General features: G+C 40.0%; 1 protein-coding gene across 1 annotated transcript in view; it reads right to left on the bottom strand.

Annotated features, from left to right (window-relative positions):
- The window catches only part of LOC135470820 (galanin receptor type 1-like), a 43,542-nt gene extending 23,379 nt beyond the window's left edge, over window positions 1-20,163 (bottom strand). The window contains exons 1-2 of the mRNA XM_064749863.1: window positions 20,073-20,163; window positions 18,999-19,549 (exon numbers count right to left, since the gene is read on the bottom strand). Coding sequence (XP_064605933.1) covers window positions 18,999-19,337 — 339 coding nt within the window. The 5' untranslated portion in view covers window positions 19,338-19,549; window positions 20,073-20,163. The remainder of the gene's footprint in view (window positions 1-18,998; window positions 19,550-20,072) is intronic.
- Window positions 20,164-20,858: the final 695 nt, after the last annotated feature.

The raw sequence follows: 20,858 nt of genomic DNA, 5'->3' as shown, positions 1-20,858 counted from the left end.
CTCTAGCCTCATTAGTCAACCAATGATTGCGGAAGCGTGATGCAAGAAAAAATATAGGCAAAATTCCACGGTACATTGTCAGTTTACAGCCATGTTTTGATGTTTGTCTCCCTGGCGGAAACACTAAAGTTCTACTACAGTTTCTTTAAAAAGGTTCAGTTAAGATTGTCTAAGTAGAATTGACAGCTTCGCCAAAAGTATTGCCTAAGACCGCCCGCAATTGGCAGGGTCAGACGTCAGCCACTATTTGCCCAATCGACTAGAAAAGTAATTAATTTAGCTGTGGTAATCATTGTAGTATATCAATAAGCTGAGGCCCTATTAGTTAACCCCTTTAGCTGACTGCGCACGGATGCTGGTTGTCGCCGTGAAGACTAGTGCGTTTGCATTTGTCTGAGGGCCACTCGCCAGCAAACAGTGAACTGTTGTCTGCTGTGAGCTACCTCTGCTTTTGTTGGAATGATTTCTTCATGTATTAGCTGCTTTCAATGTTCCAATCAGACGACCTTAACGTTGATAAATCAGTGGGATTCACCTCCATAGTTATGACTGATGGCAGAGAATCGGATAATGGTGTACTACAGATTAAAAACTCGTAGATTTTCCAAGACTTCTCTGTCAAGATAAAGCCAACGGGAAATCTTGTCTCTGGCTTTACTTGTTTTATCGAAATCAGATTTTGATTTATCTCTACTTGACTTGAAGCAACTGCTACTGAAGTAAGCTTAATGGAGTTCCTGTAGCACTTGGTCATTTGTCTTAATCGCCCCTACTGTTATGGGGATATACAGTTTCGATCGCAGATGTAATGGGACGCCGAGATGGTGTATTAATCTCAACGCCGTACGTATTAATGGTAAAACAACCATATCGAAGGTCGGGATTCAAGGTTTTACTGGAAACGGATTCCGCTGAACGTGTGCTTTAAGCATTTCGTCAGCATCACGTCGAAGCGAAACGGGAGAACATAAGCTGAAACAGAACCTACATAACCTCAGAAGAACCATACAGAAAACTACGACCGTCTTCGTTATAATAACACCGAAAGGCATTAAGCATTTAACACATACGCACGTTAGCACATCTCAAATTCTCAGATGCCACGGATAAGGGCCATAAATTCCCAACAGGCCAGCAGTGAACACGGGTATGTACTTTGACACTCAATATCTTCGAAACCCTCTTACGTCAGCTTCTAAAAATTTCCACACTCAAAAGCCATTATGTCCTTAGTATACAGACCAAATTTCAATTTCATCCTTTAAGATTTCTGTTCATGGGACAAAAATCAAAATAAAGCCAACATACATTTCATTAAGCATTAGATTACAGCGAACAACATTATCCATAGAAACCAAAATCAAGCTCATAAACAGTTTACGAATTAAAAATTCTTCGCATACCTCAGAATCTTGTTTGTAATGATAGATAGATTTATTTATTGATTGATTTGATTTGTGATGGTGGGTGGAAACCGGACAGAGCACGGGAGAAACCAATGATAGATAGATATTCATTTGCTTAATTCTTGGCTGGAGATTTATTGTGTGCTCACTTATTGCACTAATATGAAGGAAGTCAATAGATGAAAAGTTACACCTGGTCACAAATACCTGGTCACATACAGCTGGTCACAAACACGTCGTCATATACACCTGGTCACATACACTTGGTCACAAATACCTGGTCACATAACCTGGTCATATACACCTGGTCACAAATACGGCTGCGTATTCACCTCGTCAGATACACCCCGTCACATACACATGACCACATACACCTCAGCACATACACCTCTTCACATGCACCTCATCACATGCACCTGACCGCATATACATCAGCACATACACTTCGTCACATGCACCTTGTCACATATACCTCGTCACATACACCTTGTCACAAACACATCGTCACATACACCTGACCACACACACCTCAGCACAAACACCTCGTCACATACGCCTCGTCACATAAACCTGACTACATACACCTCAACACATACACCTCGTCACATGCACCTGACTACATATACCTCAGCACATACACCTCGTCACATACGCCTAGTCGCACATACACCTCGTCACAAACACCTCTTCACATGCATCTTGTCACATACACCTCGTCACATGCACCTGACCACATACACCTCAGCACATTCACCTCGTAACATACACCTTGTCACATACACCTCAGCACATACACCTTGTCACAAACACCTCGTCACAAATACCTGACCACATACACCTCAGTACATACAGCTCGTCACAGACACCTGACCACATACACCTAAGCACATACACCTCGTCACATACACTTGGTAACATGTACCTCGTCACATACGCCTTGTCATATACACCTCGTCACAAACACCTCAGCACAAACACCTCAGCATATACACCTCGCCACATATACTTCGTCACTTACGCCTCGTCACAAACACCTGACCACATACACCTGGTCACATACACTTGGTCACATGTACCTTGTCACATACGCCTTGTCACATACACCTAGTCACATATACCTGACCACATACACCTCAGCACATACACCTCGTCACAAACACCTCGTCACAAATACCTGAACACATACACCTGGTCACATACACTTGGTCACATGTACCTCGTCACATTCGCCTTGTCATATACACCTCGTCACAAACACCTCAGTACATACACCTCAGCACATACACCTCGTCACATATACCTTGTAACACACGCCTCGTCACAAATACCCAATCACACACACTTGGTCACATGTACCTCGTCATATTCGCCTTGTCATATACACCTCGTCACAAAAACCTCAGCACATACACCTTGTCACATATACCTCGTCATATACGCCTCGTTACAAACACCTCGTCACATACACTTGGTCAAATACACTTGGTCACATGTACCCCATCACATACGTCTTGTCATATCCACCACGTCACCTACACCAAGTCACAAACACTTCGTCACATACACCTCGTCACAAATCCCTCGTCACATACACCTCGTCACATATACATGTCACATATACCTCGTCAGATATACCTGGATTTGCCTTAGCTTCGCATCCGAACCAGCAAGGGCTGGGTTTATACCGACGACCTAGCCAGCCAAGAGCCAGCAAGGGCTGGATTTATACCGACGACCTAACCAGCTAAGAGCCAGCAAGGGCTGGATTTATACCGACGACCTAACTAGCCAAGAACCAGCAAGGGCTGGATTTATACCGACGACCTAACCAGCCAAGAGCCAGCAAGGGCTGGATTTATACCGACGACCTAACCAGCCAAGAGCCAACAAGGGCTGGATTTATACCAACGACTTAATCAGCCAAGAGCCAGCAAGGGCTGATTTGATCCCTGCAACAGCGAGGTCCACGATAAATGATGGATCTTTAATCCAAAATGATTTATCTGTTTCTTTGAGTTTATTTTGGTTATATATATATATTTCAAAATGCCCCTGCTGATGTCTCAGATTAACATCTCCATGTGATAACTGATCATTTACAGCACAAATAATCTGCTCTACGCAGTGTCTTCAGAGGTTTCCTCGAAAACAGTATGCTTTAAGTTACATTCATCAAGCTTGTGTACGCTTTTGTGTATTTACGAAATAGGTTTTCATACACTCAGACATGCTAAATAAATAAAATGCCGATGTTGCTTGGATTCTACACAGAAACAAAAATCGAGGGAGTGCCTGCATATTTGTGACAACAGAGTATGTGAACAAATAGACCTATTTATATACAACTTTTATATCGCACATAATATTGTATACTAAATCATGGTACGCTGCGTACACAGCATTTGCGCAATATAAAGAAGAAGAAATAAAACCAATACCTAATAATATGTTTTTCCGGTCTTACGTATGTTATTTCATATGTCTGTCATTTAAAAGGGACAGTTAAAGTGTATCTGAGCGTTTCTGCCCTAAAGAAAAGTGTCAACAAAGCAGTTATAGCTATTCTGCATCAGTGTTATTATCGTATATACCAGGAGTTTTAATTGTGTTTTATCCTGTTTTCTATCGGACCGACTTGGGCATTCCAAAAGCGGCACATGAGCAGGATTTTTAACGAAAACAAAACTTAATAATTGTGGCACCTGGGATTGGTGTAGACTTTGGTGCGTAAGATAGGTCGGTGTGCTTCATATTTGTCGAAAAACCTTGGGATGTTTAATGCCAGAGTACAGAAGTATCTTTACTGGCTAATAGCAGATTAGATCCTATTAATGGTTAATTGTTACACTCAATGTTCAACCTTCTTTCACGAGTACAAGACTGCGTACAACAAGTTCCCAATGTCATTGTAGCCAGATCCATTGCTCTTGATAAAATTAGAGCTTGCTTTTTATCACAAGAAACTCAATGCGCTTGTTAGAGATCGTGAGAAGTCGAAGGGTTTTGTTGATTTATTGTTAATTAACATTGTGAGTCAGTGTTTATTGGACAAAATGGTGAGTGTTTCCAGTTTACAATTCCCAGTGCACAATGTCGTCACTGACACGAATGTTCCTGCACTTGTTTTTGCGTGGCAATCCATCAGACGAGAGAGAATCCTCATTAGTATAAATATTTCGTTAAACATAAAAACACGAAAAATTTTCAAACTACAACATTTTTGCAGGAATTAACCGTTATAAATTTCTCTCGCTTTTGGTATCGCTGTTTGACTTTCTTAAATAATATAGCAGGGGCCATTTTCATGAAACTCACTTGGCTAAGTAAGCGCTTAACTGCCATGACAACGGATGTTGTAGAGATATAAAGTGCACTTAGCTAAGGGCGACTTAACATTAAGTAAGCTTCATGAAACCGGTACTAGGTGATACACAAAGTAGAAATGACTGTTAAATACTTTATGTCGTGGCGAAGATATTCTGATTTGTTTGTTTGTTTGTATTGAGCTTAAGGTTGCTTTCAACATTACTTCTGTGATATCACACCAATATCCTTGGACCCAGTTTCGTCATTAGTGCCACCTCACTGGAATGCCTTGTATACCAAAGACCTAAGACATGACGCCTCATACAGCCACATTATACTGACATTAGGGCCGATTTCATGAGGGTCGGTTTCATGAAGCTCACTTAGCTAAGTAAGCCCTTGACTACCATTGCAACGTATGTTGTAGAGATATAAAGTGCACTTAGCTAAGGGCAACTTAACACTAATTAAGCTTCATGAAACCTACCCCCTGTACTTGACCTATCCCTCTTATCCTGAGCGCCCAGCAAGATAGGGCCAAGATATATCTGACACGCCTAGCATAAAGGCGGGTCCGAGGCCATATGAGCTGTATAGAATCCACAGCCACTCACGATCTAGCGGTCTAATACATTGTAATGAAAAACGTACAGCATAGAGACTAAATCCAGAACAGCGACGGCAGTATGACAGATGGCAAATGCTCACAGGTAACTGGTGAAATACCGCCTCTTGTGAACTTACCTCAGTTAGTGTTTTATTCTAACTATCAAGACTTCTCAACCTACAAAGTGAATGGAATAATGATCTACTGGCACACGATTAACATAAATGTACATGCTATAGTTACTGCCAACACGAGGCTTTAAAGTTTCATTTCAGGTTTTAAAAAAACGCAAAGTCTTCTCTACGCCAAGTGATTGGAACATCTGTTCGAGAAGAGCAGATATTAGTACCTCTTTTTTTGTCTTAGGCTGCGACTTGTTGTTAGCACTGATTGAAACCTTCAAAGGAATGTGTGGTACCTGCGCAACTCAAGTCATTCACATCCGCCAAGCAGTAAGGAACGCGGGTGAAATACAGTCGCCAAACCTCAGGAGTGTTGGGTAACGAATGGGTGATATTGATCCAGCAATTAGTGACGTATAAAGAAACAGCGCGAGCTGTGGATCTGAAGTTAAAACAGACCCATCGTCCTAACTCAGCCTTCTTTAATTAACCCAACTTGTTTTCCCTGTCAGCTGGAATTCGAGGATATGCGCATATATGAGCATCAGCTTACGACTGAACAGAATTGTCAAAGTTAAAACACGTTCCTGTCAATCAGTACTCCAGTACGTTTTTTCCAAAAACTGCAGAATTAGTCAGAAACCAATAGAATATTTCCAAAAAAGAGATTTAGTAGGAGTGGTTCGGAGGGAATACAACCAACGAAAATAAAATAGCACATGTCCGCCGAAACAATGTTTCAATAGTTATTCATACCAATGATTCAAAGTTCTTGGAAAGACTCAACTTTGATGAAATATATTCTTGGAAATCACTGTAAGACACTGGACATACAATGACGGAATTTATCGCAAGGCGCTGAACACTCAATGAAGAGAGTCGCCGTAAGACACTGGACATACAATGACGGAATTTACGGCAAGGCGCTGAACACTCAATGAAGAGAATCGCCGTAAGACACTGGGCATACAATGACGGAATTTATCGCAAGCCGCTGAACACTCAATGAAGAGAATCGCCGTAAGACACTGGACATACAATGACGGAATTTACGGCAAGGCGCTGAACACTCAATAAAGAGAATCGCCGTAAGACACTGTACATACAACGACGGAATTTACGGCAAGGCGCTGAACACTCAATAAAGAGAATCGCCTTAAGACACTGGAAATGCAGTGACTGGATTCACAGTAAGACACTTGGCATACAATGGCGGGATTCACCGTAGGGCATTGGGCATCCAATGACAGGCTTCACCGAAAGTCACCGGACCTACAATGGCTGGATTCACCGAAATGCACTCGACATACAATGGCGGAGTTTCACCAAAAGGCACTGGACATACAAAGGCGGGTTTCACCAAAAGGCACAGGACATACAATGGCTGTATTCACCGATAAGCACTGGACATACAATAATGTGATTCACCGTTATATTTGTCCAGAATTCCGTCATTTTGCGTTCAGTGTCTACCTAATATTGTCGTCGTCATATGACTGAAAAATTGTTGAGTACGACGTTAAACCCCAAGCACTCACTCACTCACTCTACCTAATATTGTGTATTCACAAGGGTTATACTGTAAGCATTCTATAGTTATCTTCAATTTCTAATGTCACAGCGAACTAAAAAGAGGTAACTCAGTCTGTTTCCTTGCTGTTTATGTTACGCTACCTGTTTATTGAGGTGCACGGTAAGCGCAAAGTAAACGCTTGCTGACTTTAGATTTCCCTGCCCATTTTACCTCTCAATGTTTATGAACCCTGGTACTCAAATTAAGTGGTAATATGGATTTCTCTACATGGGGGTATCACATACTGTTTGGACAAGAGACAAGCTTTCAAACACAATGTTTATGTTGCACAGTTCTTGGTCTATCGTGTGCTTAGATAGGTGAGGATTCAGCGGAGGCTAATTGTAAAGACTACGCAGGAACGGGGATGCTGGGAATATTGTCATAATGCACAGGAGCATAGGAAACAGGCCAAGTAGAGATATAGTATCATACCGGTGTATCTATGCCATATCTACCTTAACAAACTTAATAAAATGACATTTTTGTAAACTTGAAATACTAAAATAGCATCTGTGTAACATCAAATATTTTCTGATGATGATTAAAAGCTTTACAAACGTGTGGCCTTCGTTCATTTCTACCGGAAATCTCAGCTTAAGGATACTGTGTGGAAGTACTCTTGGCGTGAAGAGGTATATCTAATGAGTTAATTTAAAGAAAACACCAGGTGATCTCGCTCGGAGGCAATATGGGTTGCGGTTAATTCTCTAAAAATATTTCTATTCTTCGCTGATTTTTCAGAAGGCTTCAAATGTTTCCAGTTTTCGGATATTGGATAACGTTCAACAGAATTTGAAGAAAGGCAACAAATAATGAACTGTGTATCTATTAAGAATTTCTCAGAACATGATTCATTCCAGCAGTTCTGGGTGACAATCAGTTGCGCAGAAATATGAATCACCCGTCGCAAATGAATTCCATTCACTTAAACTCTCATTTGATTTCATTCTAAGGGGTTTAAATAGCTTCCAACATAGTTTTTTTAATTATTTATTTTCCTCTTTTTTGGTGATGTATATAATGCCGACTTCAACTCTCAAATGAATGCTCTGTTATTTAATGCCATTCTCAAGACTTTTTTGTAACTTTTACAAACTCAACCAGTTTTATGGGTGATGGAAAACTGTGTGCCCGGGGGAACCTGGGGCCTTTGGCGCGTTTCTGGCGAAATTTAACCAGTTTACATGTAGACTTTCATGCCATATTGGTAGGGGACAACTGATCTTCGACGACAATAAGACTACGCAAGAGGCACTTTGAAGGGAACCGACAGGTGCCCTCAACAATGAGAGCCTGGTAGACAGTGAAGAAAAGGCATCTAGTGCGCCAGGAATCATGATTTAAGTTAGTTCCTGAAAAGCTCTGTGTCCACTCAAGCCGCCATATTTTATTAACTAAACAAACATGAGAAAAACATTAATTTGGCGTCATGTAGGTTGGTTTCCGGTAAGCGTGACAGTAAAGACCATTGGCTGGAACGCTGTATGTCCTCACAATGAACCGTGCCCCTCAGACTCTCTGTGTCACGTAGAGTACCTCGGCAAATTATTATAAATAATAACAGTATGGAATTTATCAGCGAGTTCGCCTCGTGTGTTGAGACAGTAAACAGTAGCCGTCTGTTTCATCTGGAAACATTAAAAGAGTTCTCATGCGGATGAGTGGACAATGCGTTTGTTCCTTTACAATAACACTTCATATACTTCCTGGTAATCCCCCAGGTACTTTCCGCTAAAATCCCAGAAAAAAAGCATTCAACAAACAGCAAGCACGTTATACCCAAGTAAGAGCTTCCGCCTCGAGTTTGAAAGGTCATTGTTCAATCTTACAAAGTGTAAAAATGGCACAACACAGGGATGTGGCAGTGCAGAGGCGGGGCGGCCAGGTAACTGCGTTCTGTGACATTGTGGAATGTCGGACTGTTATTATGCAGCTGTGATGCAGTACCATATATAATGATAGAATGAATGAATAAATGGTTGTTATAGGGTTTGACACCACGCTGACAGTATTTCTGCCAGATAGTCGCAAGAACATATTAAAATCAGGAAAAACTTTCGACAAAATTAGAATAATCAGGAAATAGACGCATTTTAAACCACCTAAATAAAACAAAAGAAGAAAACAGTTAAAATTCGAAATTCACATTGGATATAGTTCGGCAACTTTAAAAATATCTTTTAAATATTTAACTACACTATCGACAGCAACGCTTGTGAAACAATCGAGAAACAGAATCAAATGTTACAAGGAACACATTTGGGAATGTGAGAACAAAATTATGTTTTAAACGATGTTCGCCTGTTCTGTTCATCGAAAGACGGGAGAGCTTTAGGCTGGACACCTTTCACGCCAAGACCGCCCACGGGAGACACGTATATGATAGACCCGTTTTCATATAAAACGGCGCACATGGAAACAAACAAGAAACTTGGCGCATGCTGGGTCTTTGTACTGATTAGTTGTAAGCGAACCTGCATGTATATCGGATAGTTTACAGTTTAGTATTAGTATTTCGCACATGCACTTGTTCAGATAGTCTGTTACATACATGGATACACTGACTCCAATAGCCACCTCATCCCCCCTAAACCAACACCCTCTAACCACCACCACCCACACGCATTGCCACTACCACCAACAATGACAGCAGTGTCAGGCCAGCACCACTAACCAGAGACATGTAACAAGCCGTTTTTAATTTCCCCTGCTTGATAATCCTATAGCTCATTCTTTCAGAGCGTATGGCACATACACCGTGCCAATAAAGTCTCCAATTAGTTTGTGCCCAAAATGGACTCAATATATATTCTTAAGAATATACTCACTGTCTACCTAAAACGATTTAATGGTAAACATAAGTGTAGAAGTAATTTAAAGAGAGTATATAGCTATAACAAAAAAGAATCACAAAAAGAAGCACAAAAAAGAAAATATGCCAGAAAACATTGAAGCTATAGCTATGGTGAAGTTCATCATATATCTCTTGTTGAGATTAAAGGCATTGAATGCAAAGTGTACCGTCATATTTTTTATATAATATGTGGTTTGTAAAATTCTATCCTTCAGCAACAATGTTTACATGTTTCATTCGAAGGCATGGTAAATCACCAGATCAAATAAAGCTGCTTTGCAGTACCCATAAATCTTCCTGGCAATGCTTTCAAATGGAGAGCTAGTAATACGAAGGCTATTAACCAAAAAGAAATGGGGCAGCAGCCCGGGGCAGATTTACAAATTAGATACGCGGTACTGCCATGGCGACATAATACCACTGGCCCCGGGGTGACGAAGCTGTCTTGCACTTAAGTCTGACTTAAAACCATGATATTCAAACACTTTACAGAGCTAAAATTCAGACTTACCTAGGGATACTTTGAATCATGATAAAACTGGATATTAAAGTTCAAAACTAACTTTAGAAATAATAACACAAGTTAAGATTAACCGGACTCAGGTCTAAGGTTTGTGGTCCTGTGACCTGAGGTAATTTGACAAGAGGCCGTATATCACCAGTTACGTGGGATCAATTGTCAAGTATTACAGTCGTAGCTGTACGTTAATTTTTTTCAAATGCTAACACCCAGTTTACAGAACGGCTAAATTTTATAAAACTGCAAAGCACATATATAGAATGTTTATTACTCGACTGCCTTGTACAACGTTTGAGTGAATGCAGCCATTACGTAGCACACGAGAAACTTTCCGACATTAAGTCACATATTGTCAAGTACCTCAAAAAAGTCGCCTCCACACGAAATAATTCAGATGATCTCTTGAATATAGTGACGCATCGCGTGAAAACTAACTGACCGTTATAAACAGGCGTTTCAGTTTAAATTCTTCATCATAATTTTGAAAAATGGATCAAAGAACCTTGTCCGATTCATGCTGTTCCAGGTAGCTTTTATGAGTGGCATATTTCAGTAATCGACGACATTGCTTCTCATAGCACCTGTCGCATTTCATTTCAATATTAATTCAGCGTTCGTGTTCCACTTTCCACTAAGAGATTGAGCGGAAACTGCTCCTGGTTTTGAGCGCTTATCACTTCGTTTCACATTTCTGATGTACTTCGAGGCAAGAACTAAGGACACACTTTTTTATAACGCTATTATCGATCGTTTTGAGAAGAAACGTCCAGTTGAAGTCAATGATTTGGGTGAGTTAGCTCCCACATAATAAATAAAAGTTACTGGAATTTCAAATAACAGCTGATTTTGCAATATCAATAAGTGATTGAAAAATAAGACGCTAAGAAAAAAATATGCCAGCTGGATAAAAACACACTTAGTGGGCTGATTTAAGAAGTCAGCACTTGATCTTCGATCACAAATGAACTTATTTAATTTTCTGCCATATGTACATATAGACCGATTCGATTGCCTAATCGTTGGAGGGTCCGCCACGAAGTCGGGAGACCCCGGGATCAAACCCGGCTCGGGTCGTACCAAAGACTTTAAAAATGGTATTTGCTGCTACCTCGCTTGGCGCTCAGCACTGACTGGTTGGCCCACTGCCAGCATAATGTGACTGGGTGAGGTGTCATTTCTGGACACTTTAGAGCCGGCAGCACTTTGGCGGCATGGACTCGCCCGGTAAAGGAAAGACACAATATATGTACACACACCTAATGACTCCTCGTCGTCATATGATTGAAAAATTGACTTAAAAAAAAAGTACGACGTTAAACCATACATGTACATGTATTTATCTCCTCCTTAGGTTCTTTGGTATAATCTCTGCAAATCACGGTGGAGTTATCAAAAACATTCTTCTCCTTACTCTCGGGATAGTACTGAACCTCGTCGAATAAGTGAAATATTCTTCAGTACGTCGTAAAACACCAATCAAATCAAATCACATCAATTTCTGCAGACAATTCCATAATAATCTATCTTTCTGTTTCACATATCTGACTGTATATTGTCCAAATAACGCAAAAACCGCGTTGTGGGTGGGCGGGTTTTTTCTATTATCCGAAAACTCTACCGTCTCCACAAGAGGAAAGTTTCGACAACAAGGTAATAAAGCAGACTTTTGCCACGGTGTACCGGAAATGCATCAAGAATTTATCTATCCTCGACTAACCACGACAAATGCCTCGCCTAGTTTCTTTGGCCATCATTCCAATCATTAACTGCACGCTCGAGTGATGCGAACAGATTAGCTATCTACGACTGTTGAACGGCTATCCTACCTCAATTAAACGCAAATCACATCGCGTCCTCAGTGATGCCACCGTCAATGCCATTTACTGACAGTTTTATGAAAGCAAACTCAACCAGAAAAGCAAAAAGGGTCACAGTTTAGGCAGAAATGAGGTTAGATGAAGAATAAAAGAGATGCTTGGACACGCGCTGTGGCCGATTCCACGGGGCTTCTCTGGTAGGACTGGCCCTGGCCGTTTGTGTACGGCTGAACAGGGCTCTCTGCAACTCGAGTGGTTACAATATCCGCCTCCTCTTTGTCAGGCAGGTTTAAAATCGCGTGGCTTTCAAGAACTACGCTCAGATCGATTGTCTACTTTATACTGTTGTGAGTAAATTTGTCTTTGCCAAAGAAGAAGCCTTTGTGTTGGCCACATCAAATCTTAAAAGCTGCATCAGAAACAGTACTATGTGTGCTAATGAATACTTCAAGTTACTAACAGGAAAGTTATTGGATTATTGAATTGGAATAAGCCTGTTTCTACGCAGTGTGTAGCCTAACGTACAACTAAGGTCAACTTAAGTGGACTTGTGGGGTTTTTTTTCAAACTATCATCAGAAAAGTTTTATCACTGGAAGCTATAAAAAATATGATTAATAGAGGTTTGGTCAAATTAGTCCGTTACACTCCTTCATTGGGTTTAACCCTAAACATCAACAAATATTCTCTGATATATGAGTATATCTTTTTTGTAGACGCTTTAGCTTTTTTTCTCCTTGAATAAGTGAAGGAAATTACAACGTTATTTCAGGCAAAGAAGATCAAATAATGGATGACGCTAGATTCAAATATTGACATTAAACACAGTTAACTTTAAAATAAATGATTGCACTTTGCACCAGAATAAGATATAAAAAAAGAGATGACATCTGCATACATTAGCTTGTCTTCGTTTAATGCATAGAAAGAGAATTTATTAGTTGTATAAGTGATGAAGGGCAAAAAGTGACAGGTAGGATGGCACTACGAGAGAGAAAAAACTGAGATAGTGCGTAGTAACGTGGGTTGGATGGAATTTTAATGATCTAACACGAAAACGTGTACGACGAACTAGCAATAGGGGAAACAGAGAAGTGAGCGAGCTATAAACATGGGCACATCACATATTCTGCGCGTACAAGGTCATTAACTGTCCACGTCAGCTCTCATCGTTATTTGCATCATGGAAAAGCTACACTATATAACGCATAAATGCTCAATTCCTATCTTATAGCTACATTTTCAATGACGCGGTAATACCATCTCTACCCGAGACGCATGCCTTTTTATAAACCAAAACTTTTTCTCATTAGAAGAGAATTATACCTTATCTGAAAATAAATGTTCATTTGTATAAAGAACTACTGGTTTGTCCTGCAGCTTAAAAACAGAACTTCGCTGAAGTGACTTGCACAAAGAACCTTAAAGCTTTCGTTGTGTATCTTGGAAGATCCCTCCTGCGATGGACACACCGAGCAGAGAATCATTCAACAGCCTGTGCGAAGTAAATCAAATAAGTTGTAAATTGCCACAAGCAACGATAACTTGAAATGAAATAGATTTGCTGAGAAGCGCTAATTACTGTTGGTGCTCCAGAACCAGAAATATCTTTCCAATAAATGAAGAATACCTTCTATTAAATGTCTAGTGGCTGTTTACTATGTTCGCTGACCTTTCCGGAAGATGTGGTTAAGTGCTTCAGTTCAACTGCTGGCCTGAGCTGTTTACAATTTTCTATAAGGGTCAACAGTAAGGAAATCGAAAATTGGTATGTACCAGAAATAAATGGCGCTTAATGGCATTGCATTCAGTTGTAGTTAAGGCCACCGCTATTTTCATAACGAACACACCTGGACTCAATAATCGTTGTCAAAACAGCGCTATAGTTGAAAGTTCCAGCCGTGGACAAAAAAAACATCTCGTTCATCAGTTGAAGTGCGTTCACTTTATAGCCCTATGGGTGGTTTTATTGTGCCGTGCCTCATATAATTATCTTTAAAAAACCAATTACATATCTCGGCAGTTATAACGGGTTAAAGAGGATATTATAGACCTCACGTGGCTCCCTTTTGGCGCTCTTGACGTCACAGTCTGTCACAAGCTGGACCCTGATGAATACAGCTGTCATCTCCAGCTGATAGGCAGTGGTTAACCCGCATGATAAATGTCGTGGGAACAGCCCCTCAACGGCGAAACCCCCGCGGAACCAGGGGCTGGGACGGCATAACTCGGCCCAAAATTCGTTGGCTCAAAAAATGAGACGAAGTGAGAGATATAACGATATAAGTGATAGTTAACAGTTCTGATTTGTTCAACAAATGTATTACCACTCGACAGAAGAGGTTGGTATGTTCAACTTGATGACACCAACAGACACACGAAGTATCTTGATTTATTTCAACTATTTACCTCTATGCCTAACCAGATTTATATCTTTTAACCTATCTTTTAAAAACGTATACATCAAATGAAGGGCACTTCTCACCATAATGCAGGCCCTGTCGTATGAGTTCATTATAACTGAGTACGGCGTAAAACACCGAACAAATAAATAACACGAATAAACAAATGAAGGGCAGTATGTTTTGTTACATTTTCTAAACCAAAAAATGGCAACTATTTTCTTACATGGGATTTTTAGTCCATGGTTCCAACATTATTTTGAAATAAAACCCAGTAAAACTTACAAGAATGATGCTAAGGTCTGCTTAAACAAATAAATGGAATTCTTATTAAGAATGTCAATGTATGACGTTACATCACTTACTTAGATGAGATCCGAAAACACCATTGTATTTAACAATACTTAATAGTTTTCCAAGCCGAGCAAGAATCCTAAGAAAATAAATACGTAAAATTTATCTTTTGGAAAAGTTTTGCATGACCCTCCCAATGTCTCACAGATAATCATGTGTTTAATTTAAATATAATAATTGATGTACATGTAAATCTGCTGTCTTTGACCTATGTCTAAGGCAATAGAGACTTGTGGCATACCATCCATTTAACAGAGAACAGATTCATAGCTAGACGCTGCAGTAATACACTTGAGTCAAACCATCCACTTAACAGAGAACAGATTCATAGCTAGACGCTGCAGTAATACACTTGAGTCAAACCATCCACTTAATAGAGAACCTATTCATAGCGAGATGTTGTATAGTTATAAAGATATTTGTCAAACCATCCACTTAATAAGGACAAGATTCATAGCTAGACGCTATAATAATATACTTGTGTCAAACCACTTAATATTGGCCAGACTGATAGCTAGACGTTGTATAGCATTAGAAACTTGTCTCATTCCAGTCTGCGAAAAGTGTTATATGTGTACTCCAATCAACTATATCGAAACAATTACTTTATAAAGGTAAACAGCCTAGTCAGTTTCTAACTTAGTTTTGCGAAAAGCCCCTGTGGAGAAGCCTGTCCTCAACAACTGTTTCAGTCCACAACATTGCGTCGGCAAACGATTGTTTTAATCAATTTGTACACGTCTGAAAAAGCTCTTGAGGACACTGACCAATTCAAACTGCTGCTGGGATTGATTATCTCTAAACACCGGAGGCCACACTCACTGAATCGGGCGCACAAAACGCATTTCGTTCATTGGTGTTTAATCAAATGCTCAAGAATATTTCCCTTGTACGAGGTGCTGTCGACATTATTGATAGAGAAGACGAGGTAGATCCCGTAGAAAACTAGCGCCCTTCGCCAGGTACATTGCAAACCAGGTTAGATTGCCTCCTCACTGGCTAAGGACGGACTGGTTGCCACAAGGACGCCTGAGTTGAATGAACCAGCAAGGAGTTGATATTGAAATTTAGAACTTGGAAGTCGACTCGTTCATTTCAACTCATTTCAACTCATTTACCTTTCGTATTTTTTCTCATAATTTGTTTCGTTTTACGGAACTTTAACCTAGACAGCGTCATTTACAGCGGAAATGTGACACCCCAAAACGTCACGAGAAATTTGATTTACGGCGTTTTGTGAAAGAGTCACCAGTTGTTAGACTCGAATGACTTTGTCAGATGTCGAACTCAGCGTAACTTGGTAACGCTCTTGTGCAGCTGAGCAGATGGTTTGCAATGGCAGCCATATCTGAGGTAAGTTTGTGTATATTGCCCATTGCATGCCCTTACCAGCCAAGGGCCTCTGCCCAGCTTATGACAACTTTAACAATAGACACCCAGTGGGCAATACATAAACTTACATCAAAGATGGCTGCCATTACAAACCATCTATTGCATGCGGTCACAGCCTGATATCGCGTAAACTACAGCCCATCGTAACCTCCCCACCATCAATATCCGGGACTGCTCGCCCAGGCAATATCCTCAACACATTAACCGTGTGTTAGAGTTTATGGTGCCATAAAAATCCGGATGACGCTCTCTCGTTATGAGCTCCAAGAGTGTTAATGTACGTGACAGCTTCACGCCCCAAATGTCCCGGACATGTGAGATGGGGTGTTTTCATTAGACCCACTGCCTCACCCTATGCCTGCATGATTGTCTCAAGCTCAATACAGTTCATATTTGAGCGAATGATTTCTTTGCCATCTGTCCATGACTCCATATAGTCAAAAGGCAAAGGGAAAATACTTTTTAAACAAGTAACACAAATAAAACGCATGTTTTTTATGTTTATCAAGAGAATTTTAAACACGTATGGTTATAAACGATTATGAATTATATCATTACGACATGCAGATTAATCAGAAGTGTCACACACAGTTTAACATCCCGGGAAATCTAGAGAAATACCAAAGACGTAAAGGGTGAAATACGGCCTCCTGTCAATTTACCTCAATCAGGCTTTTATTCTAATTGATTACGTGAATGCTTAAATAGCTCTACAATTTGCACACTCGCTAACAAAAAGCCCATCAAAATCTGTTCCCCGACTGTTTCCACGTAACTGTAGCTGAAAAATAAAGCATGGTATTTTTCAGGCAGTGGGAATGTTGTTAACAATTTTTTTTAAAAAAAACTCACCCACCATGCAAGTACATATGTGTCATACACGCTGAATAACCAGTGCTCATGTCAGAGATTGCAACGCAGCCCTCGTATAAAGAGTCAAAATGTCCAACTAAAAACAGTTTGAGGGTGTCATTAAAGAACTTCACCCCCAGCTGAGCGATGTCTCAAACGATTAAACATTAAATGAAGAAAATCGGTTCTTTTCACAAGCTTTAAATATGATATTAGATGGCGGCCTTTCTGTTAATGTAAAAGAAAGCTAAAAATGAAGTAAGGTTCACCATACAGACAACTGAAAACTATGCGTAAAAACACTTTCATTCATTTTTTTAGATTTGCATGAAGAGTGTTGAAAGGCGTACATATATGTGAATTCTATGGTGGGCTTTATGTGCCATACTGACGATATCTGAGAACTCTAACGTCACATCACCTTCTCCTGATGTTGACCAGAAGGAAGCAACTTTTGAGAAAATTATTTCAGTAATTTTTTGCTCGTGGATAAAAACAGGTATTCCCACATTCAGTGTCGTGACTAGAGTTGGAAAATCTTCCTGTGACGTCAGAGTTCCTAAACTGTGATAGTATGGTCCATTATGTCCACCTTAGAATTGAAACGTTTGAACGCCTTTAACTCTCTTAAAAAAATCAAAAAAAAAATAAATGAAAGTATATTTATGCATAGTTTTAAGTCGTCTATTAAATGATGTCTACTTCGAACTTAGAGGTCTTTTCCTTTCTGCTATTTCTGGTATTTGCAATGTGTTACATCTTTTAATCCACAGACTGACTTCTGCCTATACAGCTACGCTAAGGAGTTATGTTATGAAGTTAACAGATTTTATCCAACAGTGTCCATTGACGCAATTAGTTGTTAGCACTCCTTGCGCAGTTAAAACAAATCCCCTATCGTTTGACAGATGATATTTAAGGAAGCACCAGTCAGTCATTATTCAGCTATTATAAATTGTATAAACTTAAAACAGGAAAGTAGGTAATCATTTCTCGTGATTAATTATATGATTAATATTATAGATATCGATAATTAAAAGAAAACAATGGATATCAAAATTTCGGAAATCAAATCATTTCTATGCGCTTAGGCTGTTGTTCAGATATACTAACACTGAAAATGATTCTGACACATTCCCGAACGATGTTATCATTGTTTACACAGAATTCGTGTCCATAGCTTGATTTGCTAAACATGTCAGGTAGTTAACATAACGAACTAAACAGCGAGCGTGTCCGGAGCGAATACCAGTCCAGTTAATATATATATATATATATATATATATATATATATGTATATATATATATATATATATATATATATATATATATATATATATATATATATATATTTACTCTGAGAGAAATTTGTGACAAAGTAAATAACCATGTAACTCTACAATCCTAGAAAATAAATTTGAATACTCAGTATTTGGCTAGCAGCTTTTTAAAACGATTTGGAAAACGCAGATAAAATGTGTGCAAGGACAGGCATATCTAGTTCACTCTCAGATCTGAAATCTTTTTTTTTAAGGTCGGTTGATTGCACCAATTTAACATCAGCCAAAGCTACTTACGTCGGCAGCAAAAACTTTAAGTAACAAGATAAGAAAAAGAGTTACTGATTGACTGTAGTGCTTGTGGAGGAATTAAACTTACAGTAATGGTGACCCAGCCCGAGCTGACGAGTTTAAATATATAGATACACTGGCTAAAAACAACTTTACATCCATTTCAGTTCTAATACATGATTCACTAATGCATAAAGCAAGTGCACTAGAAAGGACTTACCTTGACTGGAACACAGATACAGACAAGTAGAAGGTCGGCGGAAGCCAGGCTGAGCAGAAATATGTTGGTAATACTCCTCATGGGTTTGTACCTCCCGATAGAGAAGATAACAAGGGTGTTGCCCGTGACCCCAAGAATGAGAGTAAGCCCGTAAACCAAGGCCACCGGGATCACCTCCCCCAAGGGTATCGTGCTGATGGAGTCATCATAATCGTAAAAGTACTCATCGTAGTATCCCGGGTATTGTTGCCTGGGGGTCGTTCGGTTGAGGTAATCCAAACCCGAGTTTCCCGCCACTTCTGAAATGTTCCCGGTGATCGTGTGGTTATTCTCCGCCATGGCTTACCGTGATGACATGTGCCTGCACCCCAAAAAGAAATCAGCAATGCGGTGCCGTAGGATTCCAGGGAACCCTTATCTGACCTGATTTGTCACAACAGTCGCAAAAGAAATCCATTATCCATTTCACATTAAACTTTGGGTCAATAGAAAAGTTAAGTCGTTGTAAATACACTCGTGTGACCTGCTGTGTCGTAATCAACAAGTTGACTCTGTTAAAAAAAAAAAAGCCGAGTTATATATGCTAAGCCAAAGCTGCCGTAGGTCATATAGCACACAGAACCTGTGACAAAGTTAGAGCGCTCAGACTGTTGCTTTTAAATACATGTACAAACGCACATCAATGTACAGCCTTTACATTCGGTGGAATACCTGGAAGAATCAGACAGTTTGATATTTTGATATACAACAGAATAAAAAGGGGAGAAATTTTCTTCATTAGCGTGTCCATCAATTCGCACTGGTTTCGAAATGTTCGACTACAATACACCGCATAGTATATTAGCTGGCTCTTCTAAAGCTTTTCTAAAATCGGTTGTTTGTCACCTTGGCTTGGCTGGAATTGTATTACGCCTGTAACAGGGTGCAGTACTGCGTGTGAAAGCTTCTATGGTGTATTGCAAACAAAGTGTCGGAGTGCTCAAGCTATCATGATGATCATGTGTTGTGTTCATATAGAAGCACAGGTCACTCCTGTGAAAATCGACGGGTCTATTTCGCACAATCAAGACTCACCTGCAGGGATTTCTCTGTTTTACCGAGCTGTGTTTACGTCACATTATGTGGTCAATCTAGTGTAAACAACCGGGCATGGTAGGTGTTGAATCTGATCGCGACACGTTCGTAGTCAACAGTATAATCCGATCTCAGTCCAGCCAGCTCGGGGCTCAACTCCCGGCCTCTAGGCAAAAGTCCAGTTCTTCTCCGATGCACACAATCCTTCACTACAGCGAGACAGAGAGCGAGTGTGCGGGTTTTCCCCAGACTCTCCACGGTTTTCCTTTCATCCACAAGCAATTTACTCTGTAACAAGATAGACAAACCATGCCTTTGAACGGACATGTCTTTCTTTGTGACGAGTGTTGTGACGATTGTTGTGACAATTTGGAAATGAAATTTTGCTAGGTTGAAGACAAGATGTTACCTTGGCATTAGTCGGTAAAAGGTTGAATGCATTTCTATGTCACATTGCGTCTTTTTCCCGCTTTGCCAGTAGTCTGTAACACCATTCCATCTACTTGTACATAGTACATTTAACTTTGTACTGAGGATTTTTCCTTCTTTTTCTTCGTTTATTTCTAAATGGGAGCGTATCATTCTTCGTAACAAAGACGGATAACAGATCACTAACATATATTTAAAACAAAAATGAAATAAACAGACCCGCTTGTTTCTCTTTGCGTTTTAGATGGTTATATATGGTTTTAAATCCCCCCCCCCCAACCCTCCTAGTCAAATGGCCAATCGTAGAGTCCACCAGATTCACGCATGCAACTGAGATTTTTTTGTTTTAATTTTGCC

Source organism: Liolophura sinensis, chromosome 7 (assembly GCF_032854445.1).
Source record: "Liolophura sinensis isolate JHLJ2023 chromosome 7, CUHK_Ljap_v2, whole genome shotgun sequence".
In the NCBI taxonomy this organism is placed as follows: Eukaryota; Metazoa; Mollusca; class Polyplacophora; order Chitonida; family Chitonidae; genus Liolophura; species Liolophura sinensis.
The sequence above is the reverse complement of the archived record's forward strand: the minus strand, read 5'-3'. Positions and strand labels throughout refer to the sequence as shown.